The sequence below is a fragment of the Cebidichthys violaceus genome, unplaced genomic scaffold (genome assembly GCF_023349555.1).
Source record: "Cebidichthys violaceus isolate CVI_PGR_0920_01 unplaced genomic scaffold, fCebVio1.0.p SCAF_12, whole genome shotgun sequence".
NCBI lineage: Eukaryota > Metazoa > Chordata > Actinopteri > Perciformes > Stichaeidae > Cebidichthys > Cebidichthys violaceus.
Genome location: NW_027176285.1, coordinates 16,390,413 through 16,407,645, shown reverse-complemented (window position 1 = coordinate 16,407,645; position 17,233 = coordinate 16,390,413). Strand labels below are relative to the sequence as shown.

The window sequence follows — 17,233 nt, the reverse complement described above, 5'->3', positions numbered from 1 at the left end:
ATATTGCAGAAACTTTGTCCTTTAACCTTTGTAAATAACGTGAGTACTAGACGTCCTGATCCACGCACCGGTTGGTGGCGGTAATGCACCAATGCGATGTTTGACAACCGCCATCAAACCTCAGAGAAGAAGATCAGAGACGGCGGCAGCTGGGTTTGTTGACTTCTCCTCAGGAATGGCGGACCACATGGAAGCTGACTTCACGGTGAATGGTTAGTGCGTTTATCGTGACGTGACTCCTTGTATTCGTTGTTAATATGTCTGATGTAAGTGTTGGTGTTGACGCATTACGACACCCTGCCGAGGTGTTATGTAGTGTTGTCCCCGGTGTCTTCTTCTTGTTGCTCGACTGACGGGACATAACTTCACAAAGTGTGCGCTCCTTTTAAATGAACATGCATCTAAATGTAATATGTGTTTAAAGAACAAAAAGACGTGTCTGGAGCTGTTTTAATTTAGTGTTGCTTATGGTTCATATTCTCAAATGTAGAGACATGACCACAGCCTTTGACACTTTTAGCAATTGCAATAAATGATGAAGAATATCAACAGAAGTATTGATAAGTATCAGACATTGTTATTAATAATATCCTAGCAAAACCCATCCCTACATATTGCATATTAGGTGTTATACTGTAATTATAAAAACAGTACATTAAGCAGTCTGAGCCTGAGTGTAGTCATGGATCTAGGTGATTAATCAATGCAAGTCTCACATGATTATAAAGGGGCACAATAACTGTTTATTCAGCCTCCATAACTTCCATACGCATGGAGGTTATGGAGACGTGCAGCGTGCTCTCTCCTCACTCTGGTCCTACGTTTGTGTCTTTTGTCAGACTTCACGTCGACTCTCTCGAGCCACGCGGGCATCTCACCTTCCGCACCGCCCCGTGACCCACGGCGCCGTCCAGGTCACGCACATCCAGTGGAAACCACGCAATGTGACCACGATTACTGCAAGACGGGCGGCAGGCAGGATGCGCACAATAAGATGACGCGATACAAGGTGACGCCACACAAGATGACTCGAGATGAGGACGTTGGACGGCCGTCTCTCAACATCGACCACGATGCGCTGTACTACGTCGGGATCGCCCTGGATGTGTTCAACATCCTTGTGACGTCACTGGAAGGAAGCAACGCGTTCCCGATGTCTGTGCGGGATCAAGTTCTCCTGACGCTCGTGACGTTAAAGACCAACCGGGACATCGGTTATCTGGCCGAGCGGTTCTGCGTGTCGGAGAGCATGGCCGGCGAGATCGTGTCGTATTGGATCGACAAACTGGAGCACGTGTTGCGACCTGTCGTCCCGTGGCTTCCCAGGGAAACCATCGAGGCGACCACGCCCCGAGCGTTCAGGGAGAGCTTCCCCAACGCGTCGTGCGTTCTGGAGTTCTGTCAGAGCTTTGTGCAAAAACCCTCAAACCTTGACTCGAGAGGGGGTCCGCGCGTCCACTGCTACGACACGGTGAAGTACGTGGTCGCCGTGGCCCCCTGTGGACTCATCATGTTCATCTCCGGAGCCTATATGGCGCACAGCAGCGACAAACTCATGGTCTTGGACTCGGGACTGTTGGGTAAGTTGAAACCCGGGGACGTGTTCATGACGCAACACCAATATTCCTCCAGAAACCAGGAGTACGTGTCGTCCACGAGTCACGTGGCTGCAGCGCTGCACCGTCTGAAGGTCTACAAGATATTATCACACGTTGTTTCCAAGAGCATGGCTCCTCAAATCAACAAGATCCTGACAATATGCTCCGCTCTGGTCAATTTAAGGTACGACGTGGTCCAATGACCCGCAGCAATCGAGCACCAGATCAACGTGAGTGGACTTATTCCTATGTAGGAAGTTGTGTGAATAGTTTTATATTTACATTGTTTTTATTCTATTTATTTGCATTTTTTTAAACTCTTAACAACTTATTTGTTTGAAACAAACTTACTTTGGAAGATGGAGAACAATACGTAACCACTCAGTGTAATGTCGTCATCTTTTTTTGAATATGACATGTGACTGTTTTTACTTTTCTTACTCATTTGCAGTAAAATGTACTGTATCAAACATTGTTGCCCATCTCTTCATTCTTAAAACGTAAATGAAACAACTGTGTTTTAACGGGACATTGAATCAGTTGATTTACACGTCCAGCATTCTTGACATAGCAGCTGACCAGCGAGGAGTGGACCGGGCAGCAGCATCACACGGGGCCCTGACGCATCCGCAGGGCCCTGACGCATCACGCGGGGTCCTGACGCATCACGCGGGGTCCTGACGCATCACGCGGGGTCCTGACGCATCACGCGGGGCCCTGACGCATCACGCGGGGCCCTGACGCATCACGCGGGGCCCTGACGCATCACGCGGGGTCCTGACGCATCACGCGGGGCCCTGACGCATCACGCGGGGCCCTGACGCATCACGCGGGGCCCTGACGCATCACGCGGGGCCCTGACGCATCACGCGGGGCCACAGGAAACAGACTGTGGCTCATGGAGCCCGGTCTGTCCAGCGGTCTCTCTGTCTCTGGTGTCCGGATGCAGACATGCAAAAGGTTGTGAGAAAGTGAGAAAGCGTCTTCCAGGATTAACAGAAGAACAAACGAGGGAGTAAATAAGATGATTCTGAAACCAGCTCTCTGGACCCTGATGTGTAGTTCATGAAGCAATAAATAATGACTGTTGAACAATAAAGAGACGTTTGGTTCATTCTTATTAAACACTATGATTTACCTACCTCAGTGACTTATTGTCACATCCAGTTTTTTCATGTATTTTGTAAATACATTTGGTGCATGTCAGACTTCATTATGCATGATATCTACTGGACATTGTCCTCAGTCCAGCTCTCAGTTGGATTGTGATGATCACACACAGACGTCTGACAGCAACAGGAAGCCAGAGGAAGACTCTCACAGCCTTCCTGCTCCCAGACGTTTCCCGCTGACTGGTAAATGAGCAACAGGTTAAACGTGTGAAAGGAGGTCACGGCTGAGAACAATACTGGCTTACTTTCTGCACAGTCAGCGGTCTGAGTTCATGTCATACTTGTAGCAATGCAGGTGAGACTGTGGCGCCATCTGCTGGCAAAACTATATCAATGAATAACAGGTGAATGAAGTCACAATACTGCCATCATGTGGAGGTTTTTCAGATGACATACATGCGTCATTAGTGTCACTTGTTTTTAGAAATATATCGCAAAACGCACCACAAAGAGATCTCCTCACTATGTGCATATATAGGTATGGAAGCACATCCCGGAAACTATCCGACTATCTCATTATAGTGACTTAGCATCTATCTCATTATTATGAGATAATAAGTCATAATTATGAGATAGTAAGTCATTATTTTGAGATAGTATCTCATTATAATGACTTACAGGATCTTCATTTGTTTCCTCACAGTGGCAGAAATGGGCTTCCATAGGTTCACACAAAAGTAAAAATACATATAAAAAGTTAGATTATTAACATTATGAATTTTAAAATCATTTAAACGCACAAGAACAGCAGCGCATAATTATCAACAATATGCTCAACAAAGTCGCCCTTTAATAAAAGCGGAAGTGACGAAATGTGACCGGAAGTAACGTTCGCCACTAAATGGCAGCCTACACATTTGCCACGCTTGCCTTGTAAACCGCTGCTTTTCACAGTTTTCCCTCTACTTTCCGGTGGAACTCCTCTTCCAACATGTCCGGGCGACACAACAACAAGCTGCCGAACAACCTGCCACAGCTGCAGAATCTCATAAAGCGAGATCCGCAGTCGTACGTAGACGAGGTACGTGTTGTTAGCCCAACGTGCTAAAGCTGTTAGCTAGTAGACTGTCTGCAGGAGTTAATCGCTGGCTGTCGGTGTTGTTGTTCCCTCCACAGTTCCAGCAGCAGTACCGACACTACCAGTCCAACGTGCAGATCTTCAGACTGCAGCCTGACAAGCCGAACAAGGAGCTGGCGGAACTTGTCATGTTTCTCGCTCAGGTACCGCGTTTAAGCTCGTATCCAGCAGTGAGCTGCCTCATACATATAGTGGAGTAACACGCACATACACACACGTATTAAGTGAGTAAATGTACTTGGTTGCTATAGCGTGTAGTACATGTTTTAAAGTTGTGTGTTTGATCTTGTCCTTCAGGTTGGCCACTGCTACTCGCAGCAGCTGTCCACCTTTCCACAAGAGCTGTCTGGGTTATTAATGAGTCACCACACGATGATCGAGTCGGACCTCAGAATGGTGAGACTGTGTGTTACTGTCCATGTTGTGAGTTTGTTGATCTTCGTGCATGTTGACGTGTCTGTCGGTGTTGACGTGTTGTTGTTGTTTGTTTCCTGTCTTTTGTCAGACTTTCTGCAAAGCTCTGATTCTTTTGAGGAACAAAAATCTGATCGACCCCACCAGCCTCCTGGAGCTCTTCTTTGAGCTGCTGCGATGTCACGACAAACTCCTCAGAAAGGTAAGAGCTCTTCATGTTTAACTGTTTAGATATTTGATTAACCGGCGTGTCGTTTTTAATGCAAAAATGGCAGGAAATGCAGTTTTCAGCCTCTTAAATATGGAGATATTAAACTGAATATCTTTGGGTTTTAGAATGACGAAACAAAAACGTTTAAAGACATCACCTTGGACAGAGATAGACGTTTTAAAGACCCAACAATCCAGAATATAAGCAGCGGATTAATTGATATTGAAAGTAATTGTTGACTCTTTTGTTGTTTCCCCTTTCAGAAGTAAACATCTGCTTCTCTCTCCCCACAGACACTGTACACACACATTGTGGCAGATATCAAAAACATCAATGCCAAGCACAAAAACAACAAAGTTAACACAGTAAGTATATACACACACACACACACACACACACACACACACACACACACACACACACACACGTGTGTCACGTCTTCATGTTTGACCACAGCAGCTTGTGTGTGTGATCATGTTGTGTGTTTCAGACGTTACAGAACTTCATGTACACCATGCTGAGAGACAGTAACCCTCTAGCAGCAAAGATCTCTTTGGACGTAATGGTGGAGCTTTACAAGAGAAACATATGGTGGGTGTGTGTTTGTACACTGAACTCACGTTACACATTTTGTATGTTTTGCTCCTTTAGTCTGATTTGTCTTTTTTGTTTGTGTTCCAGGAATGACACCAAAACAGTGAATGTCATAACAACGGCGTGCTTCTCCAAGGTCACAAAGGTGTGTGTGTGTGTGTGTGTGTGTCCGTGTGTCCTCCGAAGGAAAGCAGCGCTTTGCTCATTCTATTGCAGCAATGGAAGCCCCTGACAGTGTCACCTGCCTCTCTTCCTGTTTAGATCGTTGTTGCCAGTCTTAAGTTTTTTCTGGGCAAAGATGAGGATGAGAAAAATTCAGATGATTCAGACTCAGAGGCAAGTACCAAAAATATCTCAACATTATACAGAAGGTCATTTTTGTTCAATGCATATTTAAGATGTGTGTTTTGTTAAGAGTCGGTCTCGTCTTGCAGGCGGAGGGACCAACGGTCCGAGACCTGAAGGTCAGATACTCCACTGGCAAGAAAACCTCCAAAAACAAGAAGAAGATGGAGAAGGCCATGAAAGTCCTGAAGGTACCGCTCTGTAACCACTGTGTCGTGACTCGTATTGTGTCTTTTGTGTTCAAATGAATAAAGTTTGTTGTTTTGACTCTATTGGGCAGAAACACAAGAAAAAGAAGAAGGTGGAAGTGTTCAATTTCTCTGCTATTCACCTCATTCATGATCCACAAGGTAGAGCCGCCGGTCGTCTCCTCAACAGCTGCAGCACAAAGACTTTGTTCAGTGTGTTTTTGTTTTGTGCAACGATTCACATCGACCGTCTGTTTTTACAAAGATTTCTCTGAGAAGCTCTTGAAGCAGTTGGAAGGCTCTAAAGAGCGCTTTGAGGTGAAGATCATGATGATGGAGTTCATATCCAGACTGGTTGGAATCCACGAGGTGAGTGACGCGGCTGGTTTCTGCACTCCTTGATGACTTACTGTAGGTCTTTTTTCCAAGGCGAGTACTCGTCAATACCGACATGTAAGCAGTTGTATAGTAGATAATAAAAGCATGACTCTCTGTTCTTTTCCAGCTCTTCCTCTTCAACTTCTATGCCTTTGTTCAGAGGTTTCTACAGCCGCATCAAAGAGGTAAACGTTCCTCCCAGTGAAGTAAATGAACGTGTTTTCACCTCCTGTTGACGAGATGCTTTAAACAAACCGTTGTCTTCCCAGAGGTGACAAAGATCCTCCTGTGTGTGGCCCAGGCGTCCCATCAACTCGTCCCCCCAGAGGTACATGAAGACCCGTCTGTTCTGTGTGGATGTAACGTAAGGATTCCTGTACAAACCTTCTCACACTCTCCCACTGGTGCAGATCATCGAGCCGGTAATCATGACCATCGCCAACAACTTTGTGACGGAGAGGAACTCTGGGGAGGTCATGACCGTGGGGTGAGTAGCAGCCGGGTCTACTTTCTGGTTTCAGTTCTGGATTAAAATGTTCAAACCACGTTACCGTGTTATGTTAAATTCAACACCTTCTTTGTGTCAAGCATCAACGCCATCAAAGAAGTGACGGCCCGCTGTCCGCTCGCCATCACTGAGGACTTGCTGCAGGACCTGGCTCAGTACAAGGTCCACAAAGACAAGAGTGAGTCTGTTATTCTGACCTCTGGACTTAAACCACACACCTGAATGCACTAAGGAGTCACTCACAAAACAACATGGTTCTGTCTGTGTTGGCGTTCAGATGTGATGATGTCTGCCAGAGGACTGATCCAGCTGTTCAGGAGTCTTAATCCACAGATGCTGCACAAGAGGGACAGGGTGAGCTGAGACCTTTACTGGAAGAAACCAACAACAACCACTTTAAAAAGAACCTTTTTTTGTTGTTAGATTCGACAAATGTGTGTAATTGTGCCACTTGTTGTCCAGGGGAGACCCACCGAAGCGTCGACAGAGGCCAAGATCAAAGACTACGGAGAGCTGGAGGCTAAAGACTACATTCCTGGAGCTGAAGTCCTGGAGGTGGAGGAGGGGAGCAAAGAGGGAGAGGAAGGCGGAGGTGAGCAGCGTCTTTCTTATTGAATCTATAGGATTCTATTACAAGGGCTGAACTGATCAGAATCCAGTGTGTCCATCATAATGTTTCATATTGTACGACAGATGGCTGGGAGAGCGCCAGTATGAGCGGTGATGATGAAGATGGGGAGTGGGTGGACGTTCACCACTCGTCTGATGAAGAAACGGGAGAAATGGTGAAAATATAACTGGAGAGTTTATTCAATTCAATCACAAATTTGCCTCAGGGGGCTTTACAAGCTGTGTGTGTGTGTGTGTGTGTGTGTGTGTGTGTGTGTGTGTGTGTGTGTGTGTGTGTGTGTGTGTGTGTGTGTGTGTGTGTGTGTGTGTGTGTGTGTGTGTGTGTGTGTGTGTGTGTCTCAGGCGGAGAAGCTTCAGAATATGCCGGTCGAGGAAAGAAAAGCCAAAGCGGCGGCGGTCAGCGGCAGCAGGCTCCTCACTCAAGATGACTTCAAGAAGATCCGTCTGGTCCAGCTGGCGAAGGAGGTCAACGGTGCTCCGGGCAAAGGTCAGAAGAGGACAAACGTGGTCCTCGACGAAGAGGACGACAACAGGTTAGAGCGTTTGAACAAAGAGCTTAAAGCATCTTTTACATGAAGATAGAAGATCACACTGAGGGTTTTTTGCTTGTTTTCTTTCCCCAAATCCTCCAGAGGGGAGGTGCTGACTTTGAGGAATATTGAGAAACTGCATAAGAAACCAAAGGCAGACAAGGAAACGCGCCTGGCAACAGCAATGGTAAAGCTCTAATGGCTGATTTGAACTGCTCCTGTAGTGAGTTACTCACAGATGCTGAAACACTGTGGACCGTTTTGATTTTTCCAGGCGGGACGGACCGACCGGAAGGAGTTTGTCAAGAAGCATACCAAGCTGAACCCACACGCCGGCACCAGCAACAGGGAGAAGAGGAAGACGAAGAACTTCATGATGATGAGACACAGTCAGAACGTCCGAACCAAAGGCAAACGCTCCTTCAGAGACAAACAGGTAGGACACGCCTGTCAGGAATAGCTGCTGTGTGTGACTGAGTTTTAAGATAAGTGGCGTTTCAACTGGACATGTTTTTCATTTCCTTGTCCAGATTGCTCTACGGGACGCGCTCCTGAAAAAGAAGAAGCAGTACAAGTAGGACACACGGACATGAGGTTATGTTTGGTGTGGTGTACATCCTTCAAGTAGCCTGTAATACAGTGTATTAATGTTATTTTCCACTGGTGAACTGCATACATTTACTCTGCTCTGAAATAAAAGATTTTTGGATATTTATTGTGTGACGGTTTCTGTCTGGGTCTCATTGTAATGTTTGTGCCGCTCTCACTTCCTCTCACTGATCGCAGTTTGAATTAAAAGAAAACGATGTGATTTAAATCTTTTTGGACAGCTTTAGCCCTTTTAAAGTATCACCATTTATCTGAGAACACACCTCTAGTCATCTGCACATCTTTAACCTTAAACTACGTGTTTTTTAATTTAAGATTTAAGTCTTTGTTTTGATCTGATCCCATGAAAAGAACAATGATTAATAGAAAACAGACCTTTTTCTTAAGATTTACACTAACTGTTGTAACACTGCTGCCATCACGGGTTCAAGCAAATTGTCATTTTTCTGTTCTGTATATTTTACGTCTATGGACCCCACAAATAGTTTATTCATATAGAAGTATAACATCTGTCCACATCAATGACCTGTTTTCAATGTGTTTACAGCTGAAATATGCAGACGCTGCACTGACCGTAAATAGAGCTCAAATCAAGACGTGAATAATGTGTTAATGTATAATTTTAGCCCAGATTTGATTGGCCAATATAGTTTTATAACGACTGTAATTACAGTCTTAACGTGTCCCTGTCTTGCACGTTACGCTGTAGTGTAGAGCTTTATTTCTAACAGGTCGGTGTCATTTACTGGAACTCTTCTACAGGAAGGCAGGAGATCAAATGAGAGCAATCATAACTAAAGAATGTGACACTGTTTACATCAACTTTGACATTGTTTATTATAATAGTTATTGCTTTCGGGTAATAGATCACACAGAGCCCTCTATGCATTACCGCGTGCTCTCTTTCTAGGGTTATTAAAACACGTGCTACACTTTGATGAGATCAGCTCCAGAAACTAAACAAGAGACCGTCTTAAAACCGGCATTATGAGCTTCTAGTAAGCGTTTAATCTTCTGCTTTCAGCCGTCGGTCAGGTAACGTCCTAAAACTACAATACCCATGATGCACCTGGAATCACAACAAACGTGCCAATGCCAAACATTCCGCTCAATGAAACCGGCATCTTAACTCTCCCCGCGACATGAGGTATCTACATTAAATATGTTTCACGTGACGCGGCGAGTGTTCGGTGTTGTGTGTCGCATTCTACGTTTAGCGTTTCCGCCGTTAACTCCCCGGTTAAATCGGGTTTTCTGTCCCTGCTAGCTAACGTTAGCTCTCGGATGCTACACTGCTTTGCTAAATTGCAGTTAGCGAACAAGCTAGTAATCTGTTAGCGTTAATCTCGTAACGCACTGTTGACGTGTGTTTGCGTTTCACGTTTTACATTCCATCTCAACGTTTATCCACAGTTGTGCCCGATGTTACGCACTTATCTGACCGATAAACACGAGTAGTTATGTGTGTCCAACACCAAAACATTGACACGTGTAAACACTTTTAACGTTGATGGCGTCTGTAGAATAGATGCTAGCTACGGTTTACATTAACAGCTAACGCTAACTAGCTTGGTGTAAAGGATGTGGTATTAGCAGTATCGTGATAGCTGCTGTCTTATCCTTCCCTATCTCCACATTCTGTCCTCGAGTAGCTTGGTGACACCAAAGCATGTATGTATGTATGTGTGTGTGTGTGTCACCTTATTGTGCACGTGCAGGACTAAAGATGCTCTCCTTTCTGCATAAACGGAACTGTTCATGTGATCTGAAGGTCTTTAAAATGTGTTTCCAGCTGACTGACATTGGTCACTCTTCACCACCAGCTGATCTCAACCCCTCAGACGGTGGTGAGGGAGGTGCAGTGATCAAGTGTGCAGGAAAGCAGGCATATTAGTTGGGGGTAACTACTTCCACACTACTGTGATCGAAGGCCAACCCACGGAGCCACAGCATGGAGCAGTTCCTGTGTTCCTCTAGACTCTCGTCTCCTGTGGACCTTTCTACCAAACGAGCTCTGTTGGTCCCTTCTGTATGCAGATGGCAGATGCATTGAAGAGGCTGCTGTCGGCACATACTGCTTCCCCCGTTTTGTACTCAGTGGAGTTGAGTTGTGCGATACATCTGTCGTTAAATTATTGACTCTCTCACTCCTCATGAATAATACAAGGGACAATGTTGTCATCATCTTAAGGCCGTGGAAGTGTTCCCGACTCTGCCTTTGCAATATTCACTCGATTCAAAGTCCCCCCCCCCCATGTGGTTTTAGAAGATGAAGATGAAGCCTATCCACAAGTGTAGTGGAACAGAAGTAGAGAGAGAGAGAGAGAGAGAGAGAGAGAGAGAGAGAGAGAGGGCCTTTGATCTCTAGATGCTCCTGCTCTTCTAGCTGAGAGGACTAGTGATGAGGGCCGATACACTGAGTCTATTCAGCTCCAGAGACTTAAAGGAGAGACGGCGCAGCATCATCTGAGAGGTGTGGGTGGAGCTTTAGGACTCTGGCTGTCTGCTCTCAGTTGCTCTGTGACATAAACACTGTGGACATTTGTTCATCCGATTCAGCAATAGGTAGGAATTTTGATTTTGATTTGCACAGTATTCTCTGCACGGTGTGTCACGTTAGCTCGGAGGAATGTCCATTTCCACGTTTGTCTCTCTGGTCTCTGCTAAACGAGTAAAGGGGAAGTGACACTGAAGGGGGGGGGGGGTTACTGACCAAACTTATTCAGCTGGTGAGCAGAGTCCTCCTCCACTCATTTCATTTCCCTTTCGTTTCCTCCTTTGAAGCCTGTAGGACGTTATTTGCTCTGCGTTGGGGTTTAATTTTAAATTGCAAGTTATTCTTACATAACACAGTCGATGGCAGTGAAAATCTGGCCTGTGTGACAATACCCATCAATATCAAATCAACAAAGATCCACATCTTTACAGCTGAGCTTCTACAACCAGGGAATGATTTTCTGCACATCAAAAAAAGACTGAACTGATGCATTCACTGTAACAGTTTGTTGCTGATTATTTCCTCTGAATTCTGCTGATTCACCATCGTCGATTGAGTGGTTCTTCGTGTCACGCTCTCGTCTCTCCGACAGGTGTTGTTACCTGTAGCCAGCTATGGCGCCGGGGGATATGGTGCAAGACCACGCCAAGCAGCTGAAGCCCAAGGAGAAGCGGCCCGTGACCAGGACCTCGAAGGCGGACTGTGAGCCCGACGGCTCCTTCGTCTTTGAGGCTCACGAGGCTTGGAAGGACTTCCACAACTCCCTCAGGCACTTCTATGAAGTAGGAGAGCTCTGTGACGTCACGCTGAAGGTAGGTCCCTCCGCCCAGACTCGACGCTCTGTTTATGTTTTCAATATTTTATGGATATGAGCCTTTGTTTGTTTTAATCCCTGAATAGCTGCTGTAATCGCAGTGGTGCTGTGGAGAGTAACACACGGTGAGGTCATTAATGCTGTGAGCAGGTTGTCTCAACATGTCTCTCTCTGTAGGTTGGCAGTAGGATGATACCGTGCCACAAGCTAGTGCTGGCTTGTGTTATCCCATACTTCAGGTATGTGACATTTTCAGACCAAGACAATTTCCTTTTCATGAACTAAGATGTGCCGCGTGTGACAGCCCTAACGGACAGTCGCCAGGTAAAGTATTGACGCACTCGTTGTCTCTGTGTTCCTCAGGGCCATGTTCCTCTCAGAGATGTCCGAGGCAAAGCAGGAAGTGATCGAGATCAAGGACTTCGACGGCGATGCCATCCAGGACCTGGTGCATTTTGCGTACTCCTCCAAGCTCACGTTGACCGTGGACAACGTCCAGCCGCTGCTTTACGCTGCCTGCATCCTCCAGGTAAAGAGACGTCCTCTTACACAGAGGGTCCTGCATCCTCCAGGTAAAGAGACGTCCTCTTACACAGAGGGTCCTGTATCCTCCAGGTAAAGAGACGTCCTCTTACACAGAGGGTCCTGTATCCTCCAGGTAAAGAGACGTCCTCTTACACAGAGGGTCCTGTATCCTCCAGGTAAAGAGACGTCCTCTTACACAGAGGGTCCTGTATCCTCCAGGTAAAGAGACGTCCTCTTACACAGAGGGTCCTGTATCCTCCAGGTAAAGAGACATCACCTTACACAGAGGGTCCTGCATCCTCCAGGTAAAGAGACGTCCTCTTACACAGAGGGTCCTGCATCCTCCAGGTAAAGAGACGTCCTCTTACACAGAGGGTCCTGCATCCTCCAGGTAAAGAGACGTCCTCTTACACAGAGGGTCCTGCATCCTCCAGGTAAAGAGACGTCCTCTTACACAGAGGGTCCTGCATCCTCCAGGTAAAGAGACGTCCTCTTACACAGAGGGTCCTGCATCCTCCAGGTAAAGAGACGTCCTCTTACACAGAGGGTTCTGCATCTTCAGTGGAAGGTTGAGCGCTGATGCTTCCTTTCTAAGCAGTGCAAAATGTTGTGACAACTCGTACACGGATAATAACTCTAGTCTGAGTTCGACCGTCACATTTGCTTCATTGCTGCTCGACTCGACTAGGTGGAGTTGGTAGCGAGAGCCTGCTGTGAGTACATGAAGGCCCACTTTCACCCCACCAACTGCCTGGCGGTACGCACCTTCGCCGAGAGCCACAACCGCGTGGACCTGATGGACATGGCCGACCGCTACGCCTGCGAACACTTCACCGAGGTGGTGGACTGCGAGGACTTCACCTGCGTGTCTCCGCAGCACTTGCGCACGTTGTTGTCCTCCGGCGAGCTCAACATCCATTCAGAGACGCAGGTGTACAACGCGGCGGTGAAATGGCTGAAGGCGAACCCGCAGCACCACGAGGCCTGGCTGGACCAGATCATGTCTCAGGTGAGCGAGTCCACAGCTTCAAGGGGACGGTTTGGTTTAGCTTCCGCACGTTAATCCTAAATCATTGTGAGCTAGTTTACTGATTGAGAAATTGAAATGAGTGCTACACATGTGTTCACAGCTTTATGTAATCACGTTTACAAGCGCAGCGCGGCGTCTGCTCTCTGCTTCAGGTGCGCCTCCCCCTGCTCCCGGTAGAGTTCCTGACGGGAACGGTGGCGAAGGACGAGATGATTAAAGGTAACCTGAGCTGTCGCGACCTGATGGACGAAGCCAGGAACTACCACCTGCACCTCAGCAACAAGGTGGTGCTGGACTTTGAGTACTCAGTTCGTACCATACCCCGGAAACACACCGCAGGTAGTACTTATATGGCTTGGCTTTAAGTATAACGACTGACTTTATGGCATGTTGTAGTGACACTCCAGAAATGCGTGAAACCTGCCTCTCTCAGTGTTAATGTGTCCTAACAGCTGCAGGCTTACTCTTGTAATAAATAACATATAACAACTTGTCATTTACAGAAAGGTTGTCATATTCTCTTTGTATATTCTTCCATAAAATGTGTTTTTTCTGATGGTTCTTTGAGCGTTAAAGTATGAAAGCCAACGCTTTGTTCTCTCCGGCCGTTCTTCCCTTCAGGGGTGTTGTTCTGTGTGGGTGGCCGGGGCGGTTCCGGCGACCCATTTCGCAGCATCGAGTGTTACTCCATCACTAAGAACAGTTGGTTCTTTGGTCCTGAAATGAACAGCAGGCGGCGTCATGTGGGCGTGATCTCTGTAGGAGGTAAGAGGGGAGGTGGCATAGGAAGGTGAAGTTGCAACTAAGTTCATATTATATAAGTTTTCTACAAATACATTAAGATCTCCTGGTCGGGTCACGTGATCATAGAGACGTTCACATCTGTCTGATGTTTTCTTTAGGGAAGGTTTATGCTGTTGGCGGCCATGACGGTAGCGAACACTTGGGCAACATGGAGATGTTTGACCCCCTGACCAACAAGTGGATGATGAAAGCCTCCATGAACACCAAGAGGTACGCAGACGCTACAGGATGCTCAACCAAAGAGCGTCTCTGTCTCCACTACGTCTGTACTGTCCTCACAGTGATGTGTGTTTCTCAGGAGGGGCATAGCGCTGGCCGCTCTCGGTGGTCCCATCTACGCCATCGGAGGTCTGGACGACAACTCCTGCTTCAACGATGTGGAGCGCTACGACATCGAGAGCGACTGCTGGAGCGCCGTGGCTCCGATGAACACTCCCAGAGGAGGCGTGGGCTCCGTCGCGTTGGGGGTAAGGCTCCAAACCGGAGGCCCGTCAGGTGTGACTTGATTCATACCGTGTCTGTTCTGGACTTCACAGCTTTACGCCCCGCTTCTTTGCCAGAGTTTCATGTACGCAGTGGGAGGCAACGATGGCGTGGCGTCCCTGTCCAGCGTGGAGCGGTTTAACCCGCACCTCAACAAGTGGACGGAGGTCAGCGAGATGGGCCAGCGGCGGGCCGGGAATGGAGTCAGCAAGCTCAACGGCTGCCTCTATGTAGTGGGTGAGAGGAGTAAACACACGATCACAAGGGTTGCCAGGTACTGTTGGTACCATATAACTGAAGTGTGCGAGATGGAATTACTCCTTTTGACAACCCGGGTCACATGCCTCCCACGTTTATACACAAAGGCGTGAATCAGGAAAGGTGGAAGTTCATGTCTTGTGAAGCCATCTGGTAGCTGATTAACAGCGTGAGGCTTTTATTGTCCCACTTGAATGTGAAGAGTCATTCGAGGTTCATTGAAACGGGCCGTTCTGCCTGCTCCAGTGGCTGTGGCTCAGTGTGGACTCATGAAGTCCTCTTAACATAATCCTCCTCAGAGAGTTAGCGGTTCTCACCTGAGCTACTGTACAATCATACATGTCAGTTTCCTGTATCAGATTTTGAATAAATCCTCTCTCTCATTTTCCCCTGAAGGCGGCTTTGATGACAACTCTCCGCTGAGCTCTGTGGAGCGCTTTGACCCTCGGATGCACCGCTGGGAGTACGTGTCGGAGCTCACCACCCCGCGCGGGGGGGTCGGGGTGGCCACCGTAATGGGGAGAGTGTTCGCGGTCGGGGGTCACAACGGGAACATCTACCTGAACACGGTGGAGGCTTTTGAGCCTCGGATGAACAGGTGAGGAGGCGCTGAATGAAGACTCTAAGGTATTGAGGTGATGTTTTAGAGGATCCCCTAAAAACCCACCAGGATGAACTGTAGGGTCCAGTAGTTGAAGAGCTGCTGTGTTGATCAGGACCGTCAGAATGTCGTCTCATCGTTGCTTTTGTTTGCGGTTCAGGTGGGAGCTGGTGGGTTCGGTGTCTCACTGCCGGGCCGGAGCCGGAGTCGCCGTCTGTTCGTCTCACGTCAGCCAAATCAGAGACGTCGGCCAGGGCTCCAGCAACGTGGCCAACTGCATGTGACCGCCGCCCCGCTGGTTCCACGGGCGACTCCACTGCCGAACCACAGAAGCACAGAACCACACACACACACACACACACACATTTCACCGCTGTCTGAACATCAGCCTCAGTCAGTTTGTGGCCGATATGCAGTTTGCACGCAGCGATCGAGTGATGTTAGCGAGGTTCTTCTGACTGAAGTCTCCTCTCACACGATCACACGATCGAGGCTTTTCTCTCGACTCCTGCCGGTGTGTTTCACGATCAGTGACGTCCGTTCTTTGTTCTGTGTTTTCCTTCGTTTGACTGCCCTGACACAGTTTTGACTTTCTGTCAGGCATCACAGTAGCCGAGCCTTTTAGTATTTGATATCAGCGTCTCGTCGGAGCATTTCAGAGGTCTCTTCTGGTTCACTCGTTGTTTTCAACGTTTTCATCAGTCCGTCTGAAATCCAACGTTAAGATGTCAAACACGTTTCTAGGATTCCTGGGCTCTTTCGCCACGAGAACATCTGTTAGACATCGTTCTATCAGCGGTTCCACCTGCTGTTAGCCGGATCACGTTGCAGCGGGTTTAGCTGGAATGTGCCTGTAATTGTGTTTGAACAATCATTTGAGGCTAATTGGGACGAGTCATTCTCTGGGTAGGAGGCGACGGGTTCAAGAGTCGGCAGCTGCAGACGCACATCTGGTTCAACGGCCACCGGGTCCCGAGTCGCCCCCCTTTACCTGGACCTCAGAGTCCCCAGAGGACGGTTTGATGACTTGCCTGAGAGTCGAGGATCAAAGCAATACGGTTCGCCTCTCAGAGTCTTTCTATGTTCTGTTGTACAGAGATCTGTTCCGTCTGACAGATGTCCAATTTTGAAGATTTGCGTTTGACGATAGCTGGACTGTCAGAAATCCTAATCGGAGATCTTTTCTGATGCGTATGAGATGCAGCCGAGGTTTGTCTCCGCAGACGGCTGCGTTATATTTTAATATATGGATATTTTGTATGATAAAATAGGTGTATCTTTGGTATTATCCTTTACTACACTATCTAATCCGTTGCTGTGCACTATTTTCCTAGAATAGATGTGAAGTCTTGAGTATATTTTTGTCCTAAATGGAGAATTTTACGTTCTAAGTTTAAAGATGTTTATTTAACACTCCTGCCTCAGAATAGGTTGACAGAGTGACGACTTTAATACAGAAACGCTATATATGGTTATGATAGAAATGAACATATTATTGGACAGCTTGTGTACTGGCAATCATAATCTTGGTGCATATTATTAACCTGGTACATCGTTTCTACTCCAAAACCGGGAAAAAAAACAAAAACTTCCCAACTTTGTTATCAAATGATCCAGAAGCTTCTTTTCTACGTCTTTTGTAAATAGTTCTGTACTTCGTTGTTCTCTCTCCTCCTGACTGCTTCCACCCTGTGTTTTTGTTTACCTGGTATTCGTATATAAATTGGTACAATAAAGTTATGTGTAAAGTTTAATGCTGGGATTTGTCTTCTTTCTTTTGCCGACTATAAATTAAGTCCAAACGGTCCAAACAAGCCCGTCAGCTTTCACGTCTGCTTCTCCGATCCTCCCGGAGATTCTGATGAGTCTGCTGAGCAAGATAACAGTAATGAGAATTAATGTCAGATTTGTGTTTATTGTTTTGTAACCTCGGTTAAAGAGTAACCGCTGGAGGCTGAGCGTTGGC

At 47.1% G+C, this 17,233-nt stretch overlaps 3 protein-coding genes across 9 annotated transcripts; all 3 read left to right on the top strand.

Moving 5' to 3' along the window:
• Window positions 1-148: 148 nt before the first annotated feature.
• On the top strand, window positions 149-2,251 carry si:dkey-56d12.4 (uncharacterized protein LOC799220 homolog). Of its 4 annotated transcripts, XM_068705610.1 has the most exons (4): window positions 149-212; window positions 840-1,690; window positions 1,783-1,828; window positions 2,156-2,251. In XM_068705610.1, exons 1-4 carry the CDS (start codon window positions 176-178, stop codon window positions 2,167-2,169), a joined length of 948 nt encoding a protein of 315 aa, XP_068561711.1. In that variant the 5' UTR covers window positions 149-175; the 3' UTR covers window positions 2,170-2,251. The 4 variants fall into 4 exon arrangements, with proteins under 4 accessions (XP_068561711.1, XP_068561708.1, XP_068561710.1 ...); XM_068705607.1 differs by having other exon boundaries at window positions 1,783-2,243; XM_068705609.1 differs by having other exon boundaries at window positions 840-1,828; window positions 2,156-2,213.
• Window positions 2,252-3,585: 1,334 nt separating this feature from the next.
• Window positions 3,586-8,357, top strand: sdad1 (SDA1 domain containing 1). The gene is made up of 22 exons (XM_068706780.1): window positions 3,586-3,791; window positions 3,887-3,991; window positions 4,146-4,244; window positions 4,354-4,464; window positions 4,767-4,838; window positions 4,964-5,064; window positions 5,155-5,212; window positions 5,329-5,403; window positions 5,502-5,603; window positions 5,693-5,762; window positions 5,866-5,969; window positions 6,106-6,163; window positions 6,248-6,306; window positions 6,389-6,465; window positions 6,567-6,664; window positions 6,764-6,840; window positions 6,949-7,078; window positions 7,180-7,271; window positions 7,459-7,649; window positions 7,749-7,833; window positions 7,921-8,082; window positions 8,177-8,357. The coding sequence occupies exons 1-22, from the start codon at window positions 3,702-3,704 to the stop codon at window positions 8,222-8,224; spliced, it is 2,064 nt and encodes a 687-aa protein (XP_068562881.1). The 5' UTR covers window positions 3,586-3,701; the 3' UTR covers window positions 8,225-8,357.
• Window positions 8,358-9,276: 919 nt separating this feature from the next.
• Window positions 9,277-17,021, top strand: klhl8 (kelch-like family member 8). Of its 4 annotated transcripts, none has more exons than XM_068706779.1 (13): window positions 9,277-9,402; window positions 10,079-10,820; window positions 11,345-11,564; window positions 11,744-11,805; window positions 11,930-12,095; window positions 12,780-13,100; window positions 13,274-13,460; window positions 13,743-13,886; window positions 14,024-14,135; window positions 14,224-14,392; window positions 14,486-14,645; window positions 15,063-15,264; window positions 15,428-17,021. In XM_068706779.1, the coding sequence occupies exons 3-13, from the start codon at window positions 11,367-11,369 to the stop codon at window positions 15,549-15,551; spliced, it is 1,845 nt and encodes a 614-aa protein (XP_068562880.1). In that variant the 5' UTR covers window positions 9,277-9,402; window positions 10,079-10,820; window positions 11,345-11,366; the 3' UTR covers window positions 15,552-17,021. The 4 variants fall into 4 exon arrangements, with proteins under 4 accessions (XP_068562880.1, XP_068562879.1, XP_068562877.1 ...); XM_068706778.1 differs by having other exon boundaries at window positions 10,048-10,820; XM_068706776.1 differs by lacking the exon at window positions 10,079-10,820.
• Window positions 17,022-17,233: the final 212 nt, after the last annotated feature.

Bases quoted from the DNA above. Each gene is read 5' to 3' on its own strand.
- si:dkey-56d12.4 (XM_068705607.1), top strand. From the start codon at position 176: ATGGCGGACCACATGGAAGCTGACTTCACGGTGAATG. The intron at 213-839 runs GTTAGTGCGTTT...GTCTTTTGTCAG, and splicing joins AGCTGACTTCACGGTGAATG to ACTTCACGTCGACTCTCTCG. The intron at 1,691-1,782 runs GTCTACAAGATA...GGTCAATTTAAG, and splicing joins CAGCGCTGCACCGTCTGAAG to GTACGACGTGGTCCAATGAC.
- sdad1 (XM_068706780.1), top strand. From the start codon at position 3,702: ATGTCCGGGCGACACAACAACAAGCTGCCGAACAACCTGCCACAGCTG. The intron at 3,992-4,145 runs GTACCGCGTTTA...CTTGTCCTTCAG, and splicing joins TTGTCATGTTTCTCGCTCAG to GTTGGCCACTGCTACTCGCA. The intron at 5,970-6,105 runs GTGAGTGACGCG...GTTCTTTTCCAG, and splicing joins GACTGGTTGGAATCCACGAG to CTCTTCCTCTTCAACTTCTA.
- klhl8 (XM_068706776.1), top strand. From the start codon at position 11,367: ATGGCGCCGGGGGATATGGTGCAAGACCACGCCAAGCAGCTGAAGCCC. The intron at 12,096-12,779 runs GTAAAGAGACGT...CGACTCGACTAG, and splicing joins ACGCTGCCTGCATCCTCCAG to GTGGAGTTGGTAGCGAGAGC. The intron at 13,461-13,742 runs GTAGTACTTATA...TCTTCCCTTCAG, and splicing joins ACCCCGGAAACACACCGCAG to GGGTGTTGTTCTGTGTGGGT.